Source organism: Numenius arquata, chromosome 17 (genome assembly GCF_964106895.1).
Source record: "Numenius arquata chromosome 17, bNumArq3.hap1.1, whole genome shotgun sequence".
Taxonomy (NCBI): domain Eukaryota; kingdom Metazoa; phylum Chordata; class Aves; order Charadriiformes; family Scolopacidae; genus Numenius; species Numenius arquata.
Window position 1 is genome coordinate 3,156,130 of NC_133592.1, and position 24,209 is coordinate 3,180,338.

Genomic DNA, 24,209 nt, shown 5'->3' on the forward strand with positions numbered 1-24,209 from the left:
TTTGTGCCCAAATTCCTAACTCTCCATCACAGTGAGGCGTACGGCTGGAGCCTCTCATTGCCAGTCCCTCCACCAGGGCAGGGGGGACTCTGCTCCGCACGAAACCCAACCACAAGAGCATCATTTCTAGTGGGACGAGAGGTTTTGCTGGAATAAGATCTAGAGGAGTGAAGATCCAAGCTCTCCACAAAAGCTAGTGCAAGCACGTGAAGGAAGGTGACACCAAGGGAGGGGTAAGAAGGTCTTTACTCACCTATCAGTGAATTCAGAGAAGAGTAAGAGCTGACTCGTCTCATCTTGTCGATGGTCTCGAAGGACAGGATATACTCCTCGTTCTCAGGGCTGCCCAAGGTGCTGCTGGCGCTGCTGCTGGTGCTGAGATTCCCAGGAGAAAACGCAACAGAGCTTCCAGCTGCCAGAAGAAAAAGAGAGCAGATGCCGACACAAGAACTGGCAAGAGAACAATTTTTACCCAGGAATAACAGCCCTTTCCTGAACCCTGCAACACTCGGCGAAGGCGCAGGCAAACCCACAACACTGAATGTTTAAATACAGAGGAAGCATCAAGGGGTCAGAAAAGATTCAGTTAAAAACACGTTCGGAAGTTGGAAGGGACCTTTTTTGGTCCCCAAACACTCAGAAAAAGTCAATACTAATGACCAGAAAATTGAAACTAATTATGAGGGGGCTTCTCATCTAAGCCCTTGGAACTGGCAGTTGGAGAATCCAGGCTAAAGTCTCAGCTCATGTTGTCGGAGGCAGAGAAGAGGTAAAGAAAAATGACCGAATTTTGAAACATCTCTTACATTCTTCATTCAGGCTGAGGTTCTGCAAGGACTTGTTCAGGTTCCTCGCTGTGGTAACTGCTCGGATGTTCCCGTAGGAGCTGACGGACCGCAGCCTCGGTGTACATGGACCATCCCGCACTGGTGTCAAACTCCCACCCTCTGCGGGTGCAAAATTTAACAATTATAGGTGTAACCAAAGCCATCAGAGCCTTTTGGTTATTTCCCAGCAATAACAGAATTAAAATACTACCAATATGAACAGAATTTAGTCATTGCCCATTGGACTAAAACAGAATGAGGGATGACAAAGGACCCCCTGTGCACAAGGACCATGTGTCTCTGCTGTTTAGGCTGTGATTTTTTTTAATATCCAATAAACCCAGGTGAGCTGAGCCTGGCCAGTGCCTGCAGACTGCCCAGAGAGGCCCCCTGACTCCTCTCTCCAGGCTGGTGCTGGCCACTGCCTAGACACTGTGCCAGGACACGCTGCAGACACCAGTCAGGAGGCAGCCTTTGCAGGCTTCTGTCTGCTTCTGCTCATTAAACACCCAGTAAATTTTCTCACTATAAAGAGTGACGAAAATCCTGCCTTCCTGACCAAATTTCAGGCCTGGTTTTAACTCATATTTCGCGCATGACCTGGATACTTATAATTTCCCAAACTTTCTCATTTTCATTCCTGAGTACAGTCCCAGCACCATGGCTTCAGAACAGCTAGTTCATTTGACTGCAGAGGTGGCTGCATGATGCCGGTGGGGCCGATGCTTCCAGTGCATCCTACTTCAGGATCCTTTTGGATAAGGAAAAGCACTACATAAACTGCATGTAATGTTTATTTCCTGCAGCAAAAAGGACAAACGTGGAGAAGCTTATTTTCCAATACGATTTAGTTATTCAGACAATAGGGAGATTAAACTACCCATTGCAGAGACAGGACAGGGTCTCATCTCCCAAGTTTCCATTGCAAAAGTCCCATTATCCTTCAAGGTTTCCAATGTAGGTAACGTCTAAAGAAAATATGAGGTTAGCAACAATTTCACTAGGGCTTTTCATTCCTCACATAAAGCAACAGAAACAAGAAAAGGGATGGGACCACAGACACAGAGCATAAAGTTCTTCTCTGCTGCTCGTCTGGAGCTGGTTGGCTCATCATTGTGTGGTGAAGCTTCTCATTAGGTCAACGTTACACTGAAGTTGCAGGTATAATTTGGGGGGAAAACCCCCAGTCTGGTGAGCCTGTTTGAAGGGAATCCCTTTGAATTTGAGAGGGTGTTCAGTCTCTACATCTTGCCGGTGAGCTATAGCTGTGTTTTCGATGGAGCCTGAGCGGAGGATGCGTTTCTCCAGTGCAATATATTACAGTGCTAACAGAGAGCAGAGCTCCCCACCACGCCACTCACCTTTGTAGCGACGGCGCTGCTTGATAAATCACCGCCAGCAAGAATTTCATCACGTTGGGCAAACTCTTTAAATAAAAGTTCCCGAGCGCTTTCAGGCTATATATTTCCTGCCCACACAGACACAAGGCACCTACCAGTGGCAGCTGGAGAAGGGAGAGGGTAATTCTTCTCTTCTTCCATGAACTGCAGGGCGACGGTGCAGAAATTGCTCTCGTACTGAACCACCAGGTGACTTAAAGCCACCACCAGCTCCTACGGAAAGAGCAGAAGAAACAAGTATTTCACGGTTACGTTGGTCAGAAACAACGGACCAAAGGGAAACACAGAACAATATGGTCATTATGGTTGATATCATTGGGTGGCCATCCAGACTAGTCATTTTCCCTTCACTTCACAGTGTTTCAAATCTAATCCTTCACGAGTCTTTTATATCTGAACAGGCTCCTGTTACTCTTTGACTCTGCCCAGTATTGTCAAACTGATGGTGTCACAGAAAGTGCCGAACTGGTACCAAACGCCCATGAGAAGCGTGTGTCTCCTGCAGAGCAGCAACCAGCCGTGCCGAGGATGGGTGTCCCCAGCCCTCCCTGCGCCCCACACCTACACACAAAGCAGAGCCCTCGTCCTCCAGCCTGTCCCACATTCGCTCCCAGCTGAAGGAAACAGAACCTGACAAGAGGCCCCCAGGGACATGGCTCAGCTCCTCCATGAAGGGCCATGGAGTCTGAATCCTCTGCCAAACCGCAGGGTCTCAGACTGACCCGTGATCTCAGCAGCCAACGTGAGAACGTGCTGCGCCCCTGCAAGGGACCACCAGGCCGTCTGTTCTCCTGGCTGCCACCTGAGAACCCGAATTACCAGGGTGGAGCGGGAAGAGAAGGTGAAGCTCAGACCCTCAATTAGGTAGGGCTAATTGCCAGGCAGTTGGAAGCAGCAAAGGGGAGAGGTGTGGAGCTGGCTGCGACTGCTGTTCTCGGTTCAGGGGACTAATCTCCAAAAAGAGAGATTTATGAATCTCAAAGAGCGTACGGTGTGACATGCAGCTCTCTCTTGAATTAAACTGATTAAATGCTGGAACGAGACAACAAAAATTAATCCTCGCAACGCTGGTGACAACTGTCAGGGTGTTGATGTTCCAGTTAAGTAAACACAAGCTTTAGGACACCTAAAGACACCCATCAAGAACAATCCAGAACGTCAAAAACTATTAAACGTACTATTGATGGCGCATCGGAAATTGTGACTCTCCAAAACCTGGAAAATTACTTTGAAACAGTCTGTCATCCGTCCTTGTGGTTTCTAAAAGAAGCAAGATCTTGCTGCTGAAGAGAGCTCTCGTGTTCTCTCCACAGCATTCACTCCCTCTCCTCTTCCTCCCCCAGGACTGCCACATACTCCCTGTTTCTAGCACAACATAACTGTTCCATTTAAAACCTGAGATCCTGTAACGTAAAACACTGCAACCAAACAACAATCAACAGAAGAGCATTAGAAGAAGAGTAGCCCAGCAAGAACTCTCAGTGGTTTGTGCGCCTGAAAAAGACTTCAGTGTAATTGCTCTCCTTCCTTATCCCTGCCTTCACATTCTCTTTAAAGGAAAAAACCGGGATATAAAAATTTCCACGAGCCCCTGAGACTGTTACTGCTATTTCAGACATTTGCTTAGCGAAACACATGAGCTAAACCAGAGATCTGCTGTTAAACACACATTTTGATCTGAACAACAACCTTGTCAACACTCGGGCACTATAACACACGACACTTTACTCGTATTATTCCTGTCCGTAGGCTCCTTCTATTGCAAATTGTAAACCAAATGTTGCAATATGTGCACTGAAAAAGGGCAAGTGGATGAAAGAGCATCCCAGGAGGTTGCTGCGTGTGAGCCCTGAGCCTCCAGCCACCCCGCTGCGCTGATGCTGCGGCTTTCGCTGGTGGCGTCACACGTGCCTGGAGCTTCTCAGCAGGACGTGAGGTTAAGAGACTTCACGATAAAACAGATAATTCCAAATGAGTCACATCCATTGACAAATTAAATAACACACTCTCGGATTAGGTGTAGCGAAGAGCCCATCAGCACGAATTCCCCAAAGCTGGGTGCCCCAAGCCCTTTCCTACCTTTCTGACCATGGGGCTTCCATCGTTGATGAGCTGGGCCAGCATCATGGCCACGTTGTGATCGATGGTGGTGGAGTGATCCGTCCGCTCAGCTGAGTTGCCCACAAACGTTCCCAGCGCAAAGACTGCAGCACAGCGAACCTGCGGGACACAAACACTCATTATTATTTTCCTCTTGTTTCCAGCTCAGAGTTTGCCACTGGGATTTCTCATCCCCACAAACGGCGTGCCTGGAAACCTGGACTGTGTCAGGTAAATAGCGAGGGCTAAACGGAAGCCCGTGGAGAGCAAAAACCAAAACAGATTCAGCAAAGCACTGAGTTTTAAATATTCACAGATGCAGGAGTATATTTAATTTCCCAGAGTACCCGGTGACCTTCCCATGGGTGATTTTTCCAGTTGACGTTGCCTAGAATATTAATTAATGGGAATAAGGTACACAGAGAGTTACTGTTGGGATGTGAATCTCTTTGATAAGAGCACTGAGCCACCGTCTTCAGCTAAGGGCTCGCAGAAAGATGATGGAAAAAAGGAAGAGGAGAAGAGACAGCAGCTCAAATCAGGGTAAACTCTGCCAGATCACACAAAGAACAGAGGGATCAGATGGTTTGGGAATCTCACAGCTCGCCTTGGCAGGGGCTGCCAATGGTGGGGACACGGCGTAATCAGCAACTGAGGGATGTGCTTCGTAAAGCAGAAACGCTCACTCCGGCTTCTCCAAGAGAGGTCCCCATGTGCCATGGGGACAGCCAGCCCGGATTCCGTGTGTGCTGTGAGGACAGAGTCTGCCTTCGCCCAGATCCCACCTGGAAAATGGGGAATAACTGGGGCCAGAGGAAGGAGGCGGAGGCTGTGGGCCAGAAAGGCTGAAGGTAAAGGGGAATCTAATCTTCAATCTGGGCACGTTAGCACGTTAGTTAGGCGTTTATCTCCCCCAGGCTGTGTAATCTCAGCGGGCTCTGAGAAGCTCTGTCAATCACAGCCGGGCTCTGCACGAGAACCGCTTCTCTCTTGGAGAGTTTGTCACGCAGGTAAAACATGCTCAATTAAAGATGTATTTTCACACATACCAGGAGCAGAACAGTTTTCATACTTGGACAAAAAGACCAGAGGGTTTTTTGTGACACACATTGGGTTTTGGGACCACATTTTTAACAAGATTCTGATACGTAAGTAAGCAAGAAACATGGTGTTTCCTAACTCCCGTGCCCAGATGCCAAGGGCTGCACAAACTCCTCCTGCATCTCTTCGGTTACTTCTCTCGCAGCGCTTGGATGATTTGCCCCACCTTGAAGAAACAGCAATAAAGAGCTTTCTTTGAACCAGACACAAACATAAAGCTCTTGAAGGCCCTGGTTTTCTAAGTATTTCTGTGTTCCTCTGCCAGAACCCTGACAATTCAACTGGCTTTTATTTAAAAAGTTGGATTTTTACCTCTGGAATTGGATCTGAGAGGAGACTGTAGAGCTTCTCGTGAGCGCTGTCTCTCACCCCGCACCACCTGGCTGAGTCAAAGTTCTGCCAAATGCGTCCCAAACAAATGGCCACCCACTGACGCAGAAGAGGATGTGGATCATTTAACTGCTCCAGGCAAATAGCAATCAGGTTTCCTTGAAGGCAAGCTTCCTAAAACACAAATCAATGCAGTTTATTTTGGATGACAGCTCTCCACCTCATCATCGAGAAAGATTATTTCTGAAATAGACAGGAAATCAAGATAAAATAATTATTCAGTGGTTATAGACTGATTTTGTTGCAAAATACCATTTGGAAGCAGCAGGAAAGGAAGGTCATCTACAGGCTGCTATAGCTAGTTAAATGGCTGAGCATTAAAAATGCTTCCTGTGATGCATAAAGCCTGTTTTTTCCTCATTGGAAATACTCCTTGCACATGTCAAAGCCCCAAGGTTTATGGCTCATTCCGCGTACGCTTCCCAACAACTTTATCACAGCCATCAAGTTTCCACTTGACAGGAACCAGGCGCTATTTCTTTAACGGCCCTGGAGGGGAAGCTCTGAGCGTCCTTAACCTCCACTTCCAGGTACATGATGTGTTTGTCACACCTCCAGGGCAATTTTGCTTTTAATGCACACAAAAATAATGCAAAGCAATCTCCTATTTCAGTTTGCCGGGACACTGTTACGGAAGCAAAGGCTGAAGGCAGAGGAGGGACGGGAGGGAGTGAAGGGAGAAGGGTGCCGGGACTCACCTGCCCGGTGGTGTAGTTGTTCACAATTACAGCCAGGATAAAAGCCGTCATCGTCCTGTGTTCAGCCTTAAAACAACAAACAACTAATTGTTATCTAGAAAACGGGTCACAGAACAACTCCATCCCATCCTTTCTGAAACACGGGATTATTCTAAGCACAGTTTGTATGACATTAAAGGAACAAGGGAGGGGAAAGTGAAATAGAATTTTCTTGTTGTGCAGCGCTGGCACCAGCGCCACCAGACACTCCAGCAGATCGCCAGTACCATCCTCCCAGCCAGCCCCCGTTTATGGGGTACAAGCCCCTATTGCAGGAACCCACAGAGAACTTTTGCAGAGACCAGGGAGAGCCCCAGAGCTAGTGGCTGCCTCTGTGCCCAGCCCCCAGACCCGCCGCCCCCCCCCGGCTCCCACCATCAGTGAGCAATCCACGCTGCTGTGACTTCAGACAGGCTTGCAAATTCCTGCTTGGTTTGGCTCCATCACCCCAGGAGCATTTTTAACTCCCCTGGTTGCTCGGCAATGCCCCACCAGGAGGGCAGGGGGTTCACGGGAGATGAGGTGGGACACGGTCCTGCCTCAGCACCAGCTGTGTCCTACCAGCAAGAGCAGTTGGGACGAGCTTAGCAAACGCCAGGAGAGTCTGAATAAAGATGCCTTGTGCTTACCGGCATGTACGGATCTGCCAGAACGGAAAGGAAATACTTGTGACCGTTGTCCTTCACGAGGTCAGCTTGGCACGACTGAAAAACCAGAGAGAGAAAAACACAGTAAGTGCAATAACATAAGAATAGTTTTTCTTTCAATGATGTAGGAATATTTCACGTCTTGGTAATTTTTCTCAAATCTTATTTTCATTTGAGAAGGCAAAGAAAGCGCAAGCCCTCCAGGGGGGCTGCAGCCAAACATCCCACGGGAGGAGGGCTGATGGGGACAGTGGTGTCTGAAGCACAGAACCCTCTGTCACCCCCGGCATGAGAGGAACGGTAACTGAAAACGTGGCCTCCTGCTTAGAAGAGTTAAATTTGCCATCTCTGTCTCACATTAAACCTTCACCAATATTTGAGAGCCACCAACGGCAAAACCGAAGAGGACCCAATTTGGATTTTTAAATTATTTTTTTTTATGTTTAACAAAATAAAAAATATGTAAGATTAGATCTTCTAAAAGCCCCTCGTTGAATTCTCCCCTTGATTTCCACTCCCAGGCCGAGGCACTGAGCCTACCATAGCCCAGGTTTGCTGATAATTGCTGCAACCTTCTGGTTGCAGGGTTCTAAATCCATCAAAGCAGCGTGAAATCCTGCCCAATCCATAATGTTCCCCAAGCAGGAGCGAGTGCCCTGGCCTGTCCCTTCAGAGGACACCACGGCCACACAGCAGCTACCAAGCACCGAGCAGGAGCCTGCGCTGATGCCTGGTGCCCGTGGGCAGGAGCTGCAGATGCCCCGGGGGACACTCCTGCCCCCCATGGGACTCCAGAGCAAGGGGAGGTTTGGGGTGAGCCTGCTCCGTCCCCCTGCTTTAATAAACGCAGCCCCCCCTTTCCCCTGAGCGTGGGAGGTGCAGTTTGGTGGCAGAGCCCTCCTCGGGTCCCTCCGTGCCCCAGCCCGGGCTGGCAGCCAGGGACAGTGACGTGGGGGGAGCATGGGGAGCCATCCCCCGTGAGCAGGACTCTCCTGGAGACCACCATAAACCCAGCACGTCTGTCTCTTACAGCCCACATCACCCAGGTGAGGGTGGGGGGCGGAGGAGGAATTATTCATTCTTTATATATTCAGTCTTTATATATTCAGTCTTTATATATTCAGTCTTTATACTCTCTCCAATTCCCCTCCCAGGTGGGGCTAGAGTTTGACAAGAAGATTTCATCCCATCTCCACAAACGAGCCTAATCGCTGTATTATCTGGCCAAGTGCTAAGGTGTGTTAAATCCGTACGGCAGTGGCGTGATCCACACACAACCAAAACCCCACCGTCCCTAAAAGCCCATAAGGAGAAACCACAGGTTTTCCTGGGGTAGGATCCGCAGGGAAGGAAGCGCGTGGCGCACACCATGGTTTTGCTCCCACACCAAACTCGGGCTTCGGGCTGACGTATCGGGGTCAAACCGAAGGAATACGTACCACGAAAGCAAAAATTTACGGGAGGAAACACTGACTCGGCAATTGGCCCCCCCGGGGCCGTGCTTCCGTTGTGTGCTTCACGCCAGAGACAGCGTCACGTATTTTTTTATCAGACGTAGAAGGTGAAGGAGGGAACTAACGGTTGAAAGGAGCGGGGACGGCAAGGCAGAGATGCAAGAGAATATTTTATTGCTGAAGGGAGTAGCGCTGCTGGTTTTGGCAGAGCAGGGGGAATGGACTGACGCCAGGCTGCAGCTACGAGAGGCTTTCCCGACTCCTCTGTAACGCTGTACAGAACCCGGGCTGCCTTTTCTCCCCGTTTCCATTCTCTGTGGGAATACTTTCTGTTCCTTACAAAACTCAGCCTCCTGGCTATAATGGGGGCAAACAGACGCCGATGGCGAGAAGGCTCCCCATCTCCATACCCGTTCGCTGGGCTGACGCTGGTACCCACATCCCCAAGGGCTGGAGGGAGGAGGCAGCTTCCTCCAGAGCCAGCGCTCCCGCTCCAGCTCTCCCTGTTCAGATCCTGGGGATGCCACGGAACCAGGCACCAGGAGCAACCCCCTCCTAGGGAATAACCAGCTACGCTTGTGAATACTGGTACAACACAGCCAAAACAAGCTGCAGGCTCGGTGTGGAAGTGCAGATCTTACAGAAAATACGAAGTTCCCAGTGCCGGGGAGGAACCAGAGCATCAATCTCCTCTGTCTCCTCAGTACAACACATGGGAATTGTAATTTGTCCCTAAAAATCCCACCAGTTCCCAGAATACGGCAGCGCTGATGCAGCTCAGGGTGTCCTGGGCAGTGAACCCACCCCACCCCACCACATCACCCTCAGGGAACACCTAACTTGTGTATTTGTACTAATGACAAGATGAGAAGTGGTGGCCGCAGTCCTGCCAACAAAGGACACATCTGGAGAGCAGCCATACTATTTATGGCACTCCATTGCTTTAAAAAGTATGAGAAATGTCCGTTTTCTGTTGTCTTCAGCCAATTCTCCAGAGCAGGAAGATCTCTTTCCATGGTCCCACTTCAGTACCCTTCACATTTTCAGTTGTTTAATACGCAGCTTTTTTTCTTCTCGCTCAAATTCCCGATTACAATCCTTATTACAGGTGGGGGGATTTATTTTTTTTTTTTTTCCCCTTCAAATTCAAGTGTTTAAGATTCAGAGAGCGCTGGTTACCAAACATTATCAACATTTACCCTCGAGAACGCGGAGGGCTGGGGAAGCGGCACAGGCTGCAGCTGTGAGAGAACCTGGGATCCCCGCAACGTGCACGCGGTGATACTGGGTTTTGGTAAACTTCGGTCGGAACTGAATTTGTTCCAACGACACACGGCCAAACCTTGTGTCAGCAGAGGAGGGAAAAGACATGTCTGTATCGATATTTAGCATATAACATGAAAGGATTCTTTTAGTTTCTGCTATCATAGAATGGTTAGAGTTGGAAGGGACCTTAAAGATCATCGAGTTCCAACCCCCCTGCCCTGGGCAGAGACACCTCCCACCAGACCAGGTTGCTCAAAGCCCCGTCCAACGTGGCCTTGAACCCCTCCAGGGATGGGGCAGCCACAGCTTCTCTGGGCAACCTGTTCCAGGCTCTCACCACCCTCACAGCAAAGAATTTCTTTCTAGTATCTGATCTCCCCTCTTTCAATTTAAAACCATTCCCCCTCGTCCTACCGCTCCATTCCCTGATCAAGAGTCCTTCCCCATCTCTCCTGGAGCCCCCTTCAAGCACTGGAAGGCCGTTGTAAGGTCTCCCCGGAGCCTTCCCTTCTCCAGGCTGAACAACCCCAGCTCTCTCAGCCTGTCCTCATAGGAGAGGGGCTCCAGCCCTCTGAGCATTTTCATGGCTCTCCGCTGGACCCATTCCAACAGGTCCATGTCCTTCCTGTATTGAGGACTCCAAAGCTGGACACAGCGCTCCAGGTGGGGTCTCAGGGGAGCAGAGTCGAGGGGTAGAATCGTCTCTAACATTTTTTCCCTTTCTGGAGTGAGAACTCACGCCACTGCCTTTTCCCCCTGGAGCTGCCCCATCCTCCCTTCTCACTCGCCCCCTTGTCTGTGGAGCCGGGGAGGGACAGAGCGGACAGAAATCCTAATACAACATTTCAGAGCATTTTTGCTGTTGTTTTCTTTTAAAGCTCAGCCAACCAAAGGAGAGAGGCAATAAAATAGAAGATGGGATGGAGAAACACCCGCAGGGGAGGGTAAGGGGGAAGAGCCCTCTCAGCTTGGCTTCACCCCCCGAGGAAGGGAAGGACGGCACCACACGCCGTGTAAATTATACATGAGCCCGCTCTGACACCTACCTGGGGCTGCATCAAAAATGAGCTTTTCAAGAGTAGCTTTAAGATGAATAGTTTTCATTTTCTTTGCTTTCCAAAATCCTCTTAGGATGTTAATGAAAATGTATTTATAAAACTAAACCTGACAATGCTGGATCAACAGCGGGGAAAAATTCCAACAAATTCAATATTGTTCTCCATACTGAAACGGGAGAGATATAACAAAAATAAGCCCCCAAACAGGCAAGATCCAACTTCTAGAAGCAGTTCAGACAATTTCATATCGGCTTATAATCGTGCCTGCAATTAACTGTGTGCATCACTCCTAATAATTTTATATTGCTCAACTAATTGCACCCACAAACCACGGAGTAATATATACGACTATACAAATTTATCTGCAATTACCTACCTGCTTAATTATTTATTTTAAACCCCACAAACCAGACCTCTGGCTAAGGCCATCTTTAAAAATCAGGGCTGAGTTTTTAAACCTCATCCTGAAAGGTGCTAAAATATTGTAGAGAAGACCAGAATCATGGACCACGGCAGGAAAAACCCAGCTTCTGTTGGGGGGGGGGGAACTACTCCTGTGCCAACCACCACGTACATTGGACTTGGAATCGGATTTATAAGTTAAAAGTCACCAAAAATTGGTTTTGATTTATTTCTAGAAGAATTCTGCGTCTGAGGACTACGCACAGCCTGTTTGCCAGGAATGGTCAAAACAGAACATGTTTGGTCACAATCCAAAGTGAATAAATTGAGGGGGAGCACAAGTGTGCGCCCGCACTCTCCTGGGAACGCGCGGCAGAAGGGACGAACGCGTTTTAGCCCTTTCAGCAAACGAAGCGATTTCTTCCCCAATGAAGATGCAACCGGTGAGACCTGATGGCTTTTACCTGGAGCACCTGGACCCTGGAACCAGAGGGGACCTGTGACACGTTCCGTGATGCTGCAGCTTCGCAGACACAGAGCAAACCTGCTTTCACCCCGCGCAGCTGAACCCCACCGTGCCAGCACCTTGTCGGGGGCTGCCCATTCACAGAGTTCCAAAACGGGCTTTTATACGAGCAGAATAAATTAATGAGATAATACGCCGGTCTCCAGACAACGCAGCGTCTTTCTGAAGTACCTCAGGAGAAAGTCTCAAATTCTAAAGCAACTGGATGAAGCAAACGGTGCTGAAAACCCAAAGCCAGAGCCAAGTTCACGGTACTCACGCTGTCCACTGCCAGAATTTTGGCCCAGATGAAGACGAGGAGCGGCCTCAGCTCACGAGCCGAGCTCTGAAGCAGCTTCAGGACGTAGGGGAAAATGCCGACAGAGAGGGCCTGGGGGGACAGAGAGAAGAGCAAACCCCGGTGAAGGGCTCGGCGTCCCCGCAGCGGCAGCGCCGGGCGCTCTGCTGAGCTGCAGCTTATTTAACCACACAGTGAGAAATTCGGTAGAAAACAATTTCATACATTTCTAGTAAAAAGGGGATCCCTGTGTATTTGTCTATTGCTCGTTTTAATCTTGGATGTCACCAGATATTTTCAGACTCATTTGGTCCACAGAGACTCAGAGTTAATCTAGCACTGGCTTTTACTCGTTACAGCCTGTGCTATTTTATGCTTCATGATACGCTGCTCTCTCCTCAGCTGGGGCCATTTGCTCTCCCAAGTAAACATATTGCAAAAGCTCAATAATTACAGTCCTCCCACTGGAAATGAAAGAAGCCTCTCGCCTTACACAGGCTTTTTACTGAGTCTTTTCCGTGGGACTAGAGACGATGCTCACAGGAGGACATGCAATGCCTGAGAATCCCCTGGTGACTGCAGCCGCCCTTCCCAGACCGCAACAGAAAGGAAATATCACCCACCCAGTTATCACCCACCCAGTCTGCCCAGTATCGCCCAGCAGGATGGCCAACTAGCACTATCAAGCAGATAAAGGCTGGAGCAAAGGCCAGTGTGGCTGACCTGAAGCTCTGCTTTGATCCTCCTACAAGTTTATAACCCTGAGGGCTTAAAATCACCTTTAATGCACAATTTTTTCCAACCACTGAGGGCTGAGCTGTCTGCAAATACTTGGAGAAGGGAGTCTTGGCTGAGATGAAGGAGGATGGTAAAGAAAACCAGTAAAAAGCCCCATCATAGAGCTATTCCACAACCAGCTGGTGGTTCATCTTCAACATCGTTATCAACAAATAGCTCCACTTACAAGAGTGTTTTAAACCGCTCCCCTGTTTAACTCTTATTTATTACCCACGCTGTGCTAGTTGCTTTCCAAAATGCAGAAGGCAGCTGCCTCCTTCTCCGAAGAGCTTATAAAATCCAGAGACCAAACAGATAAAGAAAATGATGCAGCCAGTAAGCTGAGAGCAGATGATACTCCCATGTGCTGGTTTTTGTTATTTATTTTACATGACAAACCTTCTCATTTGTCCCAGATATTTTCTCCTGTTTTGTCCCTTATGATATTTTACACTAAACTATTCCCAAGGGAATCCTCTCCTTAGGAATACGAATGAACAGCTATTTGGCCTTCTTGATTAATACAAACCCCTTTTCTTTTAGGGATGCTTTCTCCATTTCACACACATGAAGAACGCACAAAGCCACCGGTCATTTGTCAAACCCGTGGAATATCTTCCACGTCTTCCTTCCATAAATCATTATTTGTATTTTTTCGCCTATACTGAGAGAAATCAGACTTTTACAAGACACAACCTCCACGCACCAAGCTCACTGCCCAGGGACCCAGGTCCAAAAACCTTCCCAGCAGATCGAGCGCCCGCAGCCGATGTACCTGGCTCAGCAGCACCTGCAGAGAGAGGGACAACGGTTATTCCTAAAGAGGACAAAACCCCTCGTGACCGCAGAGCAAACGCAAGTGGACCTCGGAGAGTTAAATGACTCGGAACAAACTGAGCGAAGAGGCTGGAAGACAGACCCTGACCACTGAAAAGTGTCACCCCACTGAGCCCTGTCACCGGGAGGGTGACACAGCACTCTCCATCACGGTGCAGACACCCGCAGGTGTTTTCCTGGGAATGCGGCTATCCCATCTCCCCGGCATTGCTCCGCTGCTTCTCTCCGCTCCCTTCCCTCGAGCGCTGGGGTGCCTGTGCCCCACAACCCTGTTCCGTGGAAGCAGCCCCTATGGATCCCAAATATTCTCACCGCCCTTCCCCAGCAAAGCGGGAACACGACTGTACCCGCAGGGAGGATCCAGAGCTGAGGAAAAGTTCCAGCCTCCCATTTCTCAAAACAGCTCAGAAGCAGAAAAAGAGGCTTTGCTTTCCTTGGCAAATCGATGTAAGAGACTTAAGAGGGAAGCAAAAGGTCACACTAGTCGTTAATAAAAATCTCATTAAAACGGAGTCTGACAACGATAATGAGGTGGTAGTTTACTGGCTTATACCTACCCTGGTGTGAAATATTAACAGACAGACTTTCAGTTCTTCATCTCCTTAGCAGATGTAAGATATCGGAATGTACCGTTTAATCCTCAGTTTCAATTGAGGAACATCCCTCAGCATGGGTCTCGGGGAGAGAGACTCGCTGATTTACCTCCCCAATTCCATCCCCTTCCTCGGTGTTTTTCCACACTGCATATGCAAATTAAATTATTTTTCATGTTTGATATTGAAGAATAACTAAATTACGTGGCTCGTGTCTCCTGCTATGGCTGACTGATACTGAAGTTGTGCAGAGAAAGTCCAGAGGAGGACAGGAGGATGTGTTAACTCCTCTAATCGTTTCACCTCCCGATATCAGAGCTCAGGTCTTGGGACAGGTCATAAGAGAAAGGATTTTGGTCATCCTGCCCTAGTTGGCACCAGCCTACTCCATAACCTCACTGCAGGACTTGGCACGATTAACAATGTGCTTTAAAGATGCCCAGGATGGGAATAACAGGGGCAGCTGCTGGAGATTAAGGAGTAGCAGAAACCAGGGCAGGGTGGGACCTGGGGCGGCTGAACCAACAGACGGGGACACACTGGGCACAGGGTGCTCTCGCAGGGACCTGTACAGATAATACAGCATTATATCTGACCTTCAGAAAAAAACACCTAAATCCACAAACTCTGTCGTAGCTGGGAAAAACAAAAGGATGTAACTGAAGAGGATTTCCAGGTGAAGATACCAGACCCCATCTCACCGCTGCCTGCATCCCACAAGAACCTTTATCAAATTGTGTCTAATTTTAGAAGCTCCGTTTCATTATTCTCAAAACCAAAAAAGCCATCGGTCTCTCTCAGGTTTTTATATTCCCACTTCCCCAGCTGATTTGCACAATAACCTGAAGCCAAAACTGACACAAATTCGAGAGACTCGGATGAAGATGTGGGGAGTCTATGCACAATTTATGAACTTTTTGGGAAACGATGGAATTGCTACAGTCTGCAGTGCATGCCCACAGCACCGCCCCACGTCCCTCCCTGACATCTGCCCGTCACTGCTCCTAAACAGAAAGAAAGGGAAGCTAATTATGTCCACAAGTGCAAGTTAGAGATTAACCAGGACATAAGAAGATAATGTAGAAATCCAAATTTTAGCAGGAATGTCCTGACAAACCCAGGATGGAAGGAGGAGGCTGCAGCAGGGCTTTCTGTGGAGCAAGGGCACCCCTTGTCCATGTGCACTGGAGCTCGCACGGGAGGAGGTACCTCCACGAGCGTCCAGCATCTCCTCAGGCTCCTCAGGCTGCATGTGCCACCTTCTTCTTGGTGACTGCTCTCTCCTCTGCACCAGGGGCTACCTCTGGCCAACCTGCCCCACGCAGCCGCAATTCAGAACGGAAAGCAACTTCTTGAATTCAATAAAAGGCCATTTACAAAGGACCAGTTCCCTGTCCTTGACAAGTCCAATCTTTCATGGCTGGCATCACGGCCCTGGCACTCAGACACCTTCCTTCCCCAGGGGCACATCTCAAATGGGAAAAGAGCCTCCGTCAGGCTCCAGCAGCAGTCTCAGCACTCCCACGGTGTCAAAGCTAAAAGATGCCCAAAAGGGGTCTGAAATGCACTTCCTTCCCTCTCTTCATCAGTTGGCCTCTGATTCAAAGCATCTCAAACCTGTTAACAAGGAATCTTATTCCACTATGCAATTAATATGCTTTAATTATATGAATAATTACACTGTCCTAGCTCACTTTTGCTCCAGGAAGCAAAGCAGGTTCCTTTGCCAGGTGACCTCTCAATTCCACTGCAAGGTTAAGTTACCTGCAGAGCCCTCTGCTGCCAAATAACTCACTGGAAAGCAGCAAAGTTGGTGCTGGAACAGAAATCTGCCTTCCCCCATTGCAGCGACAGAGATAAACCATACGTATGTTTATCCAACCAATCTCTCCAGGCTCAGGAGGCTCAGGGAAATTATGATTTGGTCGTGCAGAGATTGATGGTGCTGTCAGTCACAGAACAAGCTGGTCGCTAACAGAGGAAGGTGAGTCTTTTCCACTTAGTGAAAAAAAATCCCATATCTTTTGTACAAGCGACTGGAACCATGTTCCTTTAAACAGGAAGACTTTTGCTACCCGGTAGACAAGAGACCACAGGTACCTTGATGAGGGTTTATATTTCTGTCAATACAAACTCCTGGGGAGGAGAGGACAAGAGCAGATGACAATTGTAATATGTGCCTTGCCATAAAATATTATTTGAAATGAGGTGTTATGTTTCTCCTGGATTTACTTCTCCTTTATACATACGAACTTTGTCTAGTCTGAGCCAATGCCTACCAGAGCTCTACATTGCTTCCAGGCATGGTCTTCTGAGACTTGTTTCTATGTTCTTGCAGCAAAACTTCAGCGTCGCATTAAAAGGAACGCTTCCCAGGCTGAACCAGACGGATAAAGAGCCATTTCCAAACTAGTTACACTGCGGTAACTTCTACTCTCTGCAAACGGAGAGGAGATCAGTCTGTGCCTGACAGAGCTGGCACCTAGGACAGGCTGAGAGAGTTGGGGTCGTTCAGCCTGGAGAAGAGAAGGCTCCGGGGAGACCTTATAATGGCCTTCCAGTACCTGAAGGGGGCTACAGGAGAGATGGGGAGGGACTCTTTATGGGGGAGTGGAGCCATAGGACGAGGTGTAACAGTTGTAAACTGAAAGAGGGGAGATTTAGATGAGATATTAAAAAGAAATTCTTTCTTGTGAGGGTGGTGAGACACTGGAACAGTTTATCAGGAAAAGTTGTGGCTGTCCCATCCCTGGAGGGGTTCAAGGCCAGGCTGGATGGGGCTTTGATCAACCTGGTCTGGTGGGAGGTGTCCCTGCCCAGGGCAGGGGGGTTGGAACTCAATGATCTTTAAGGTCCCTTCCAACTCTAACCATTCTATGAATCTATGAATCTATGAAAACAACAGAGATGTGCTACTCCCTGACGAAGTCTCGTTGCTGCAGAGCAGAGGAGGCGGCAGAGCCAGGTCCTGCCGAAGCCGCAAAGGGACTAGAGCAGGAAACTTTGCCCCGTGGGAGAGCGAGGGCGCGGGGGAAGAAAAGCCCTTTGTCTGCACAGCTCTAGGAAACACACAATCGGCTCTAATTAATCCTGTAGGAGCCCCCACGTAGTTTACGTACCCAAACGCCACCCGGCTGGTGGGGGAGCCCTGGGGGGTCACAGAGCCGGCCGCTCACCTGCAGGACGATGGGGAGCTGCTCCGGGGGGTTGCGGTTCTCCACCCCCATGGTCAGCCACACCTGGAACGCCGTCAGCTGCTCCGCAAAGAAGGGGCTGTGCTGGGGGAGCCAGAACAGGAACGCAGATTTGGGTTAAAAAAATTTAAAAAAAAGATGCGAAACAGCTAGTTTTGGCACCTACAGACTCACACAGTTTATCGTTTCCCAAAACTATTCTTTTTCATTTGCAAACATTTGCTTGAGGTTTCTTTAATGTTTACAAATTTTCCAAAGACTGACTTTAAATACGCTGGCATTCTCTAATGGAAGTGTTTGGAAAAAAAGGAGAAGGAAAGAATAGAGAAACAGGAAGAGATACCAGAAAAGGTCTCAGGGAAATCTGGTTAATCTTTTCCACAGCAGTGGAAAATCTTTTCCACAGTTAATCTTTTCCACAGCAGCAGAGAGAACAGCAGTGAATTTATCTGCTCTGCAGAGCAGTATCACTCCCGCAGCAGCACACGGTGCTGCCTCTGCCCAGTCCACAGCGAATACAATCCAAAGAACATCAAAAAATATGTCCAGCCACGTCTCAGCCCTCCCCGGCTGCCATAAACCTCTCCTGCAAACAGGTGCCCATTCAGATGCCCTGCTTTGGGCTGGAAGAAGCTGCCTCCTATTTATCAGTTTTTTAATTCAAGCCTTTTATTTAGCTCTCCATCACTTCTGACACCTGTAACGCGGTAAAAGGACTTTATACAGGCAAACAATCAGATGTGACTGAGTGCTCTGAAATGGCAAGAGTCAGGTCTCAGGGACCATTTCCACAAGAAGGGGTTTCCTCCTCACCAACAGCCGCGGCTGAATCAGACACGTGAGGAACTTAAAGTTGATTTTCAGTCTATTCCTCGAAGCAAGATGAGCAGACGTTTACAATCTTCCAAAAAATATCAACCCTTAAGCTGCAACAATTCAAGACTCAACAAAGCAAAAGTGATGCGCTGCACTGAGGCTTCACGTAATGGGTTAAACTGGGCACACAACATTTCAAGATATTATCCAACTTACCCTAAAGGCAGTTCCTTCCTCTATAATTGTAGGTAATTGGGAAAGGCAAATATCAACTGCAAGGTCCCACGCTTGCCTGAAGAAAAAGGTGAGAGAGGAAAGAGAAGTCATTACAAGTTATCCCTAAGTAATATCAAGGTAAATTTAAATTCTGATCATACAAGTCTCTGGACAGAACAGTGTTGTCCGACTGGCTTCAAAATGCTTAATTTAAAAAAAAAAAAACCCAACAAAAAACCCGACAGATATAACATAGGAAAACTATTCAGAAAACAGCGAGAAGGTCTAATCCAGTATCGTATCAGGCTGAGCGACACAAGGTGAGGGGGGTAAAAGATCCCTGGCTGAACTTCACAGAAACTGCTCCTCTCTGTAACCTAGAAAGAAGCCAGAGTGAACTCAAGTCATGTGAGATACCTGTCCTCATGCAAAAATGGATGACTTTTTTTTTTTTAAACTCGAGAAATGAACTCAATCCTGGATTAGCTCCAACCCATAATTCTCCAGCACCCACCTCTGTTCACCCCAGACCTCGCCTGCTCTGCACCCCAGCCCCGCCGGCTCAGGAGGATGCAGTTTTCCAGCATCTCCAGCTCAGGGACCCACCAGCGCCACCGCCCTCATCCTCCTCAGACACCGTGTCACCGCACACAGCCCCAGGACACCAGCTCGGTCCCCATCCAGCCCCAAGTTAGGCTTTCTGTGACAGCCTGGTCTACAAAGACTGGCTCTACACGATTCACCCCAAGGATGGAGGGATGTACACTAAACTAGAAAAGAGAAAATATTTAAAGAATTCAGCTTTTACACTTACCTACTATATTGTTTAATGGCTAAAGTATTGTGATCTACAATATTTTCTGCAGTGCATCAAGAAGAGCGTGGCCAGAAGGTTGAGGGAGGTCATCCTCCTCCTCTGTTCTGCCCTGGTGAGGCCCCATCTGGAGTACTGGGTCCAGTTCGGGGCTCCCCAGTTCAAGAAGGACAGGGAACTGCTGGAGAGGGGACAGCAGAGGGCTACAAAGATGATGAGGGGCCTGGAGCATCTCTCTGATGAGGAGAGGCTGAGGGACTTGGGGCTTTTTAGTCTGGAGAAGAGAAGACTGAGGGGGGGATCTGATCAACACCTATACATACCTAAAGGGTGGGTGTCAGGAGGATGGGGCCAGTCTTTTTTCAGGGACAGGACAAGAGGTAACGGGCACAAACTTGACCATAGGAAGCTCCATCTAAACATGAGGAGGAACTTCTTTCCTGTGAGGGTGGCAGAGCCCTGGAAGAGGCTGCCCAGGGAGGTGGTGGAGTCTCCATCTCTGGAGACATTCAAACCCACCTGGACATGTTCCTGTGCAACCTGCTCTGGGTGGACCTGCTCTGGCAGGGGGTTGGACTGGATGATCTCCAGAGGTCCCTTCCAACCCTGTATCATTCTGTGATTTCAGTGTTACAGTTATTACAGCACATACATTGCGTACAGTGGCCAAGGAACATGTGGCTGATTCAGTGCAAAGACACGTGCCAATGGGCTGCTGCAAAATGCTCACAAACTGAAATAAACACATTTGGTCTGCAAAGTTCCTAAAACACGTCTAAAAAAGTGAAACGGTTTCTTTTTACCCCAGAAGCGATTATCCCTACTCTATCCATGTTCTGGGCACTTTTCATTTTAACACATGAATTTATGCACTCTGAAAGGCAAAGGAGTTAAACCACCACCCGCAGGGTTTCTTACACAAAAGAAACTCATTTACTCTCCAGACACATTTGCTCTTCCATGGCTCGTGGCCATCGTGTGTTAACATCAATAGGCTCAGCAATTTTTCCTCTCCCAGGAACATTTGCAGACATAAGGCCATAGGTGATAATCAATACAGTGTGTTTTAGTCACCTGCTCTAATAAGTCCTTAAATCACTCTGTTTGGAGTCAAACAAAGCCTTCCATTAGAACAACTGCCGAGCAAAATCCATCCCATTAGCCCAACCGGCAGCTGTTCTCAGCCCAAAACAATCCCTCCAATTAGATGGAAAAATAAACTATAAAGCTCCTGCTTTTTTTTTTTACCTATGGATTCAAGAGATGCAGCTTGTTTTAGCTGCCCCAGACTCCGTCCCTCTGCTTCACAGCACTCACCTTCCACTTGACAATATGCTGCCAATATAATTAAGAGGTAATCAAGAGATAATCAAAGCACGGGCAACAAATGCTTCCCACGTGCTCAATAAAGACCTATGCTGGAGACAAAATGTTTACGCAGAGCTGGTGAGGGAGAGATTTACTCCTGGTTCAGGCAGAGGCATAGTCAATTAGTGCAAATATAATTTTACTTCAAGCAAAGAATGAATATTTCTGACTTTCAGGTTTCTTGGAGGAACGGGCAATAACACCTAAAGAAATTCTCCAAATGTTAGAAAATGTCAATACATAGTGCCTTTGAGAAAAGTTTTACTACACAAGAGAAAAACGGCTTAGAGATCAGAGGCAAAGGGTCTTATTCAGGCTGCCTACGAAAGGATTCTACGTGGTGATGATACTGCAGAGGAACTGAGCTAAGGTGCTGAGCTCCTCAGTCATTTTAGGTAAGAAGCACCAATACTGCTACACAAGTGTCCAAATCAGCCCCGCAAGGTCAAATCTCAAAGGTTTTAAGTGTTACCAGAAAGAACAAATGAAGATTTTAAGAGATTTTAGTAGATTAAAACAAAAATCTCTTTTTATGCTTCTAAAACCAGGCCATTAAAAATCAATGAAGCCACGTAGCCAGTGTTACTCGGCCCTTCAAAAGAGTAACCACCACCAGCACATCCTGACCCCAGCACCCATCACAGCCTGGAGCTGCCGAGCCACCTTGCCCGTGGGAGACTCCAATCAATCCAGCACTTCCAAGGATTCTCCAGCTTTCCCACGATGCTCGGGAGGCTTTAGGCTGCACACGAGCTGCCACAGAGGTAACTCACCACGCTGGCAAGACAGATGACGGCACTAAACAGGCTTTATAATAATGAGAAGATTCAAAACAAGCCACAAGTGACTGGTGAAGGACTAAAGCCACGGAGTAAAGGAAGAGGAACAGAAGGGGAAAAACGCTTGTACAGTCACGGTGAAAATACTGGCTGGCGGTAGGGAGGAGCAGTGATTGACTGTTCCAACACGCCAAGGGGAAGCAGAAAGGTGGGCGCTTGCAGACGCGCTCGCGGAACTAATATTGCACGTTAGCACACAAACAAGAGATAAATTAGGGAGCAGCAGGGAACAGGGACAGGTGGCCTTGCATCCCAGAAGTGATTTATGAAAGCCAGCCTGAGAGATCGCTACCTCTCTGCCTCCTGGGCGGAGGCTGCTGTTTGCAGAGCGCTTTGGGAGGTTTGTTTCCCCACGCTGGGTGCAGAAAGAGCCAGGAAACATCTTGGCATCGCTCCTGCCTCCTCCCTCCGTCCCCATGCTCTTCCAACGGCCCGGCAGGCCTCCTTGCGAGAAGATGACACTATGATGCATTCACCGGGCAATGCCCTACTGAAATATTCCCAGGGCTTCAGCTCCACTGCACTATGCTACTAAAGAATGTAGTAGATAGGCTCCATCTATCTCCCCCCCTCAGCCCAACACCAGTTTCATCCCAGCAGGACTGTTTAAACTTTATTTAAACTATATTATTGATGGTTTTTAACGTTCTCTCTTCTTCTGGAAAAAGTCTGTATTCTATTGCACCGCACATACATCAGTGGGAATGAGTATCTGGCGCTGGGACAGTCGTGCTGAGAAGCAACCAGAGAGAAGTTGAAGCCACGCGTAGTCCTGGGGCTCAGGCACCGGGACATCTGCTTGGTTTGAATTGTATTTCTGGAACTGTTAAATATTTCAAGTATGTTGGACAAGATTTTTCACGTTTGCTTTTTTCTGCAAGTACAATTCAACGACATACTCCGTTCGATTGAATTTTCCCGATTTCAGCCTGAATTCACCTGTTTCAGTGACACGGTGACCTCCCTAAGCCTGCTTTAGGGGAGACAGCTGGGAAGCTGCTCAGACACGGCTATTTTTAACATATATTTATTGCTATGAATATTTGTTACAACGATGAAATCCTCCTTTCTCCGACCAACGCATTCCCCGGCTCCAGCCGCAACTTAAAGCACACGCTTCGCTATTTTTGTCCTCCATTTCTCCCCATTATACTATTTGTAGTCTGTTAACGGGGCTTGGAGACGTTAAGACTAACACATAGACACGCACAAATCTGGTGAAATAGGCAGCGTAATCTGAATTAAGCTGATCCTTCAAATGTCAAACAGTCCCAAATACCCTCTCAAACAGTCGCTTTCTTCTTGCTGAGCTCCTGAGTCTTTCTGGGGAGCTAAATGAGCCTCATTTCTCCGTAAATCGCCGAGCAGCCCTGCATCCGTTCTCCACGCTCCCACGGCCTTGAGAGACTCCGGCTCCTCTCCTACCTGTAATTGGGTCGCTCTGTTATGGGTTTCTTTTCAGCCAGAATTTCAAGCTTGTTTTATTTCCAGTATGTTATGACTTTCTTTCTACTAGAATTTCACGGTCGGCGTATACACTATTGCAATATTTCTATTACGGGCAAATCGTAGCTCTTCCAAAGCATAATTAAGGTACTTTGTTTTTAATATATGACCTATGTTAGGAACTATTTCCAAACACATTATTAGGTCTTTTCAAAGGCTGTGAATATAACTCGCTGCCAACAGCAGTAATGTATAAACCATAATCCATCACAGGGGGGATCAAGATGCTGACAGAGCATCAGGTCTCCTATTCTTACTGCACAATAGAGGGAACGGCTCTGGAAGCTGAATAGCAGAGCCAGTCAATCAATAGATATTAATATTAATACTTTTATTATAGCAATGCCTGCAGCAGCCAAGAACCTACGGCGCGAGGCACCACGCAAATACAAACAGCTCATGCCCAGAAGGGTTTGTGCCGAAGCAGCTAAAACAGAGAAAGGCAAGAGAAGTAAGAAAGCCAGGAAGGAGTGAGCATGTCAGAGCTTACCAAGCAGGGCAGGGTCACGGGGATCAGCTCTGCCGATTCCCAAACAGGGTGCCCTTCTCGGTGAAGTAAAAAGATTGACAGACTGTGGGTCAAATTTTCCCTCAAAAATTAAGTGTTCGTTTTTCCTCCATTGTTCAGGTAAAAAGGATAATTAACAGAGCAGGGAGCAGTGGTCTCCCAAATGAATTGACTAGAACGACAATCTAATAGGACTAAATTTTTAAAAGTTGTCTTCACAAGGACTAAACCAAAAGGAAGAGCAGCTCCTGCCTCCAGCAGCCTCAGCGCTTCCCTTACAACCACGCCAGATCCTCAAACCACGAGACGTTTGAGCGTGGCTTGGGGAGAATTGTCAAACGAGCAGAGACAAAGGTAAGGAAAAGAGATAAAGAGGAAATGTCTGAGAAGGGGCAGGTGTGACTGTTCACAAGGTAAACTGATCTGCAGAACGGCTCGTGTCTGTAACAGCAAACACACACGTGAATCCTGTGTTACCGTTGTGAATGGAGGAGCAAAGCCCAGGAAGCAAGAGGAGCACCCAGAGGACAATATATGCCTATATGTACCGGAGAAG

The 24,209-nt window shown here is 48.1% G+C and overlaps 1 protein-coding gene across 2 annotated transcripts in view; it reads right to left on the reverse strand.

Annotated features, from left to right (window-relative positions):
* The window catches only part of RPTOR (regulatory associated protein of MTOR complex 1), a 136,446-nt gene that overhangs the window by 49,349 nt on the left and 62,888 nt on the right, over positions 1–24,209 (reverse strand). The window contains exons 10-20 of one of the 2 annotated variants that reach the window (XM_074160418.1): positions 18,619–18,694; positions 17,569–17,670; positions 13,669–13,752; positions 12,168–12,278; positions 7,185–7,259; positions 6,517–6,582; positions 5,741–5,932; positions 4,307–4,447; positions 2,323–2,440; positions 807–947; positions 254–412 (exon numbers count right to left, since the gene is read on the reverse strand). In XM_074160418.1, coding sequence (XP_074016519.1) covers positions 254–412; positions 807–947; positions 2,323–2,440; positions 4,307–4,447; positions 5,741–5,932; positions 6,517–6,582; positions 7,185–7,259; positions 12,168–12,278; positions 13,669–13,752; positions 17,569–17,670; positions 18,619–18,694 — 1,265 coding nt within the window. The remainder of the gene's footprint in view (positions 1–253; positions 413–806; positions 948–2,322; positions 2,441–4,306; positions 4,448–5,740; positions 5,933–6,516; positions 6,583–7,184; positions 7,260–12,167; positions 12,279–13,668; positions 13,753–17,568; positions 17,671–18,618; positions 18,695–24,209) is intronic. The other variant, XM_074160420.1, reaches the window with a different exon arrangement.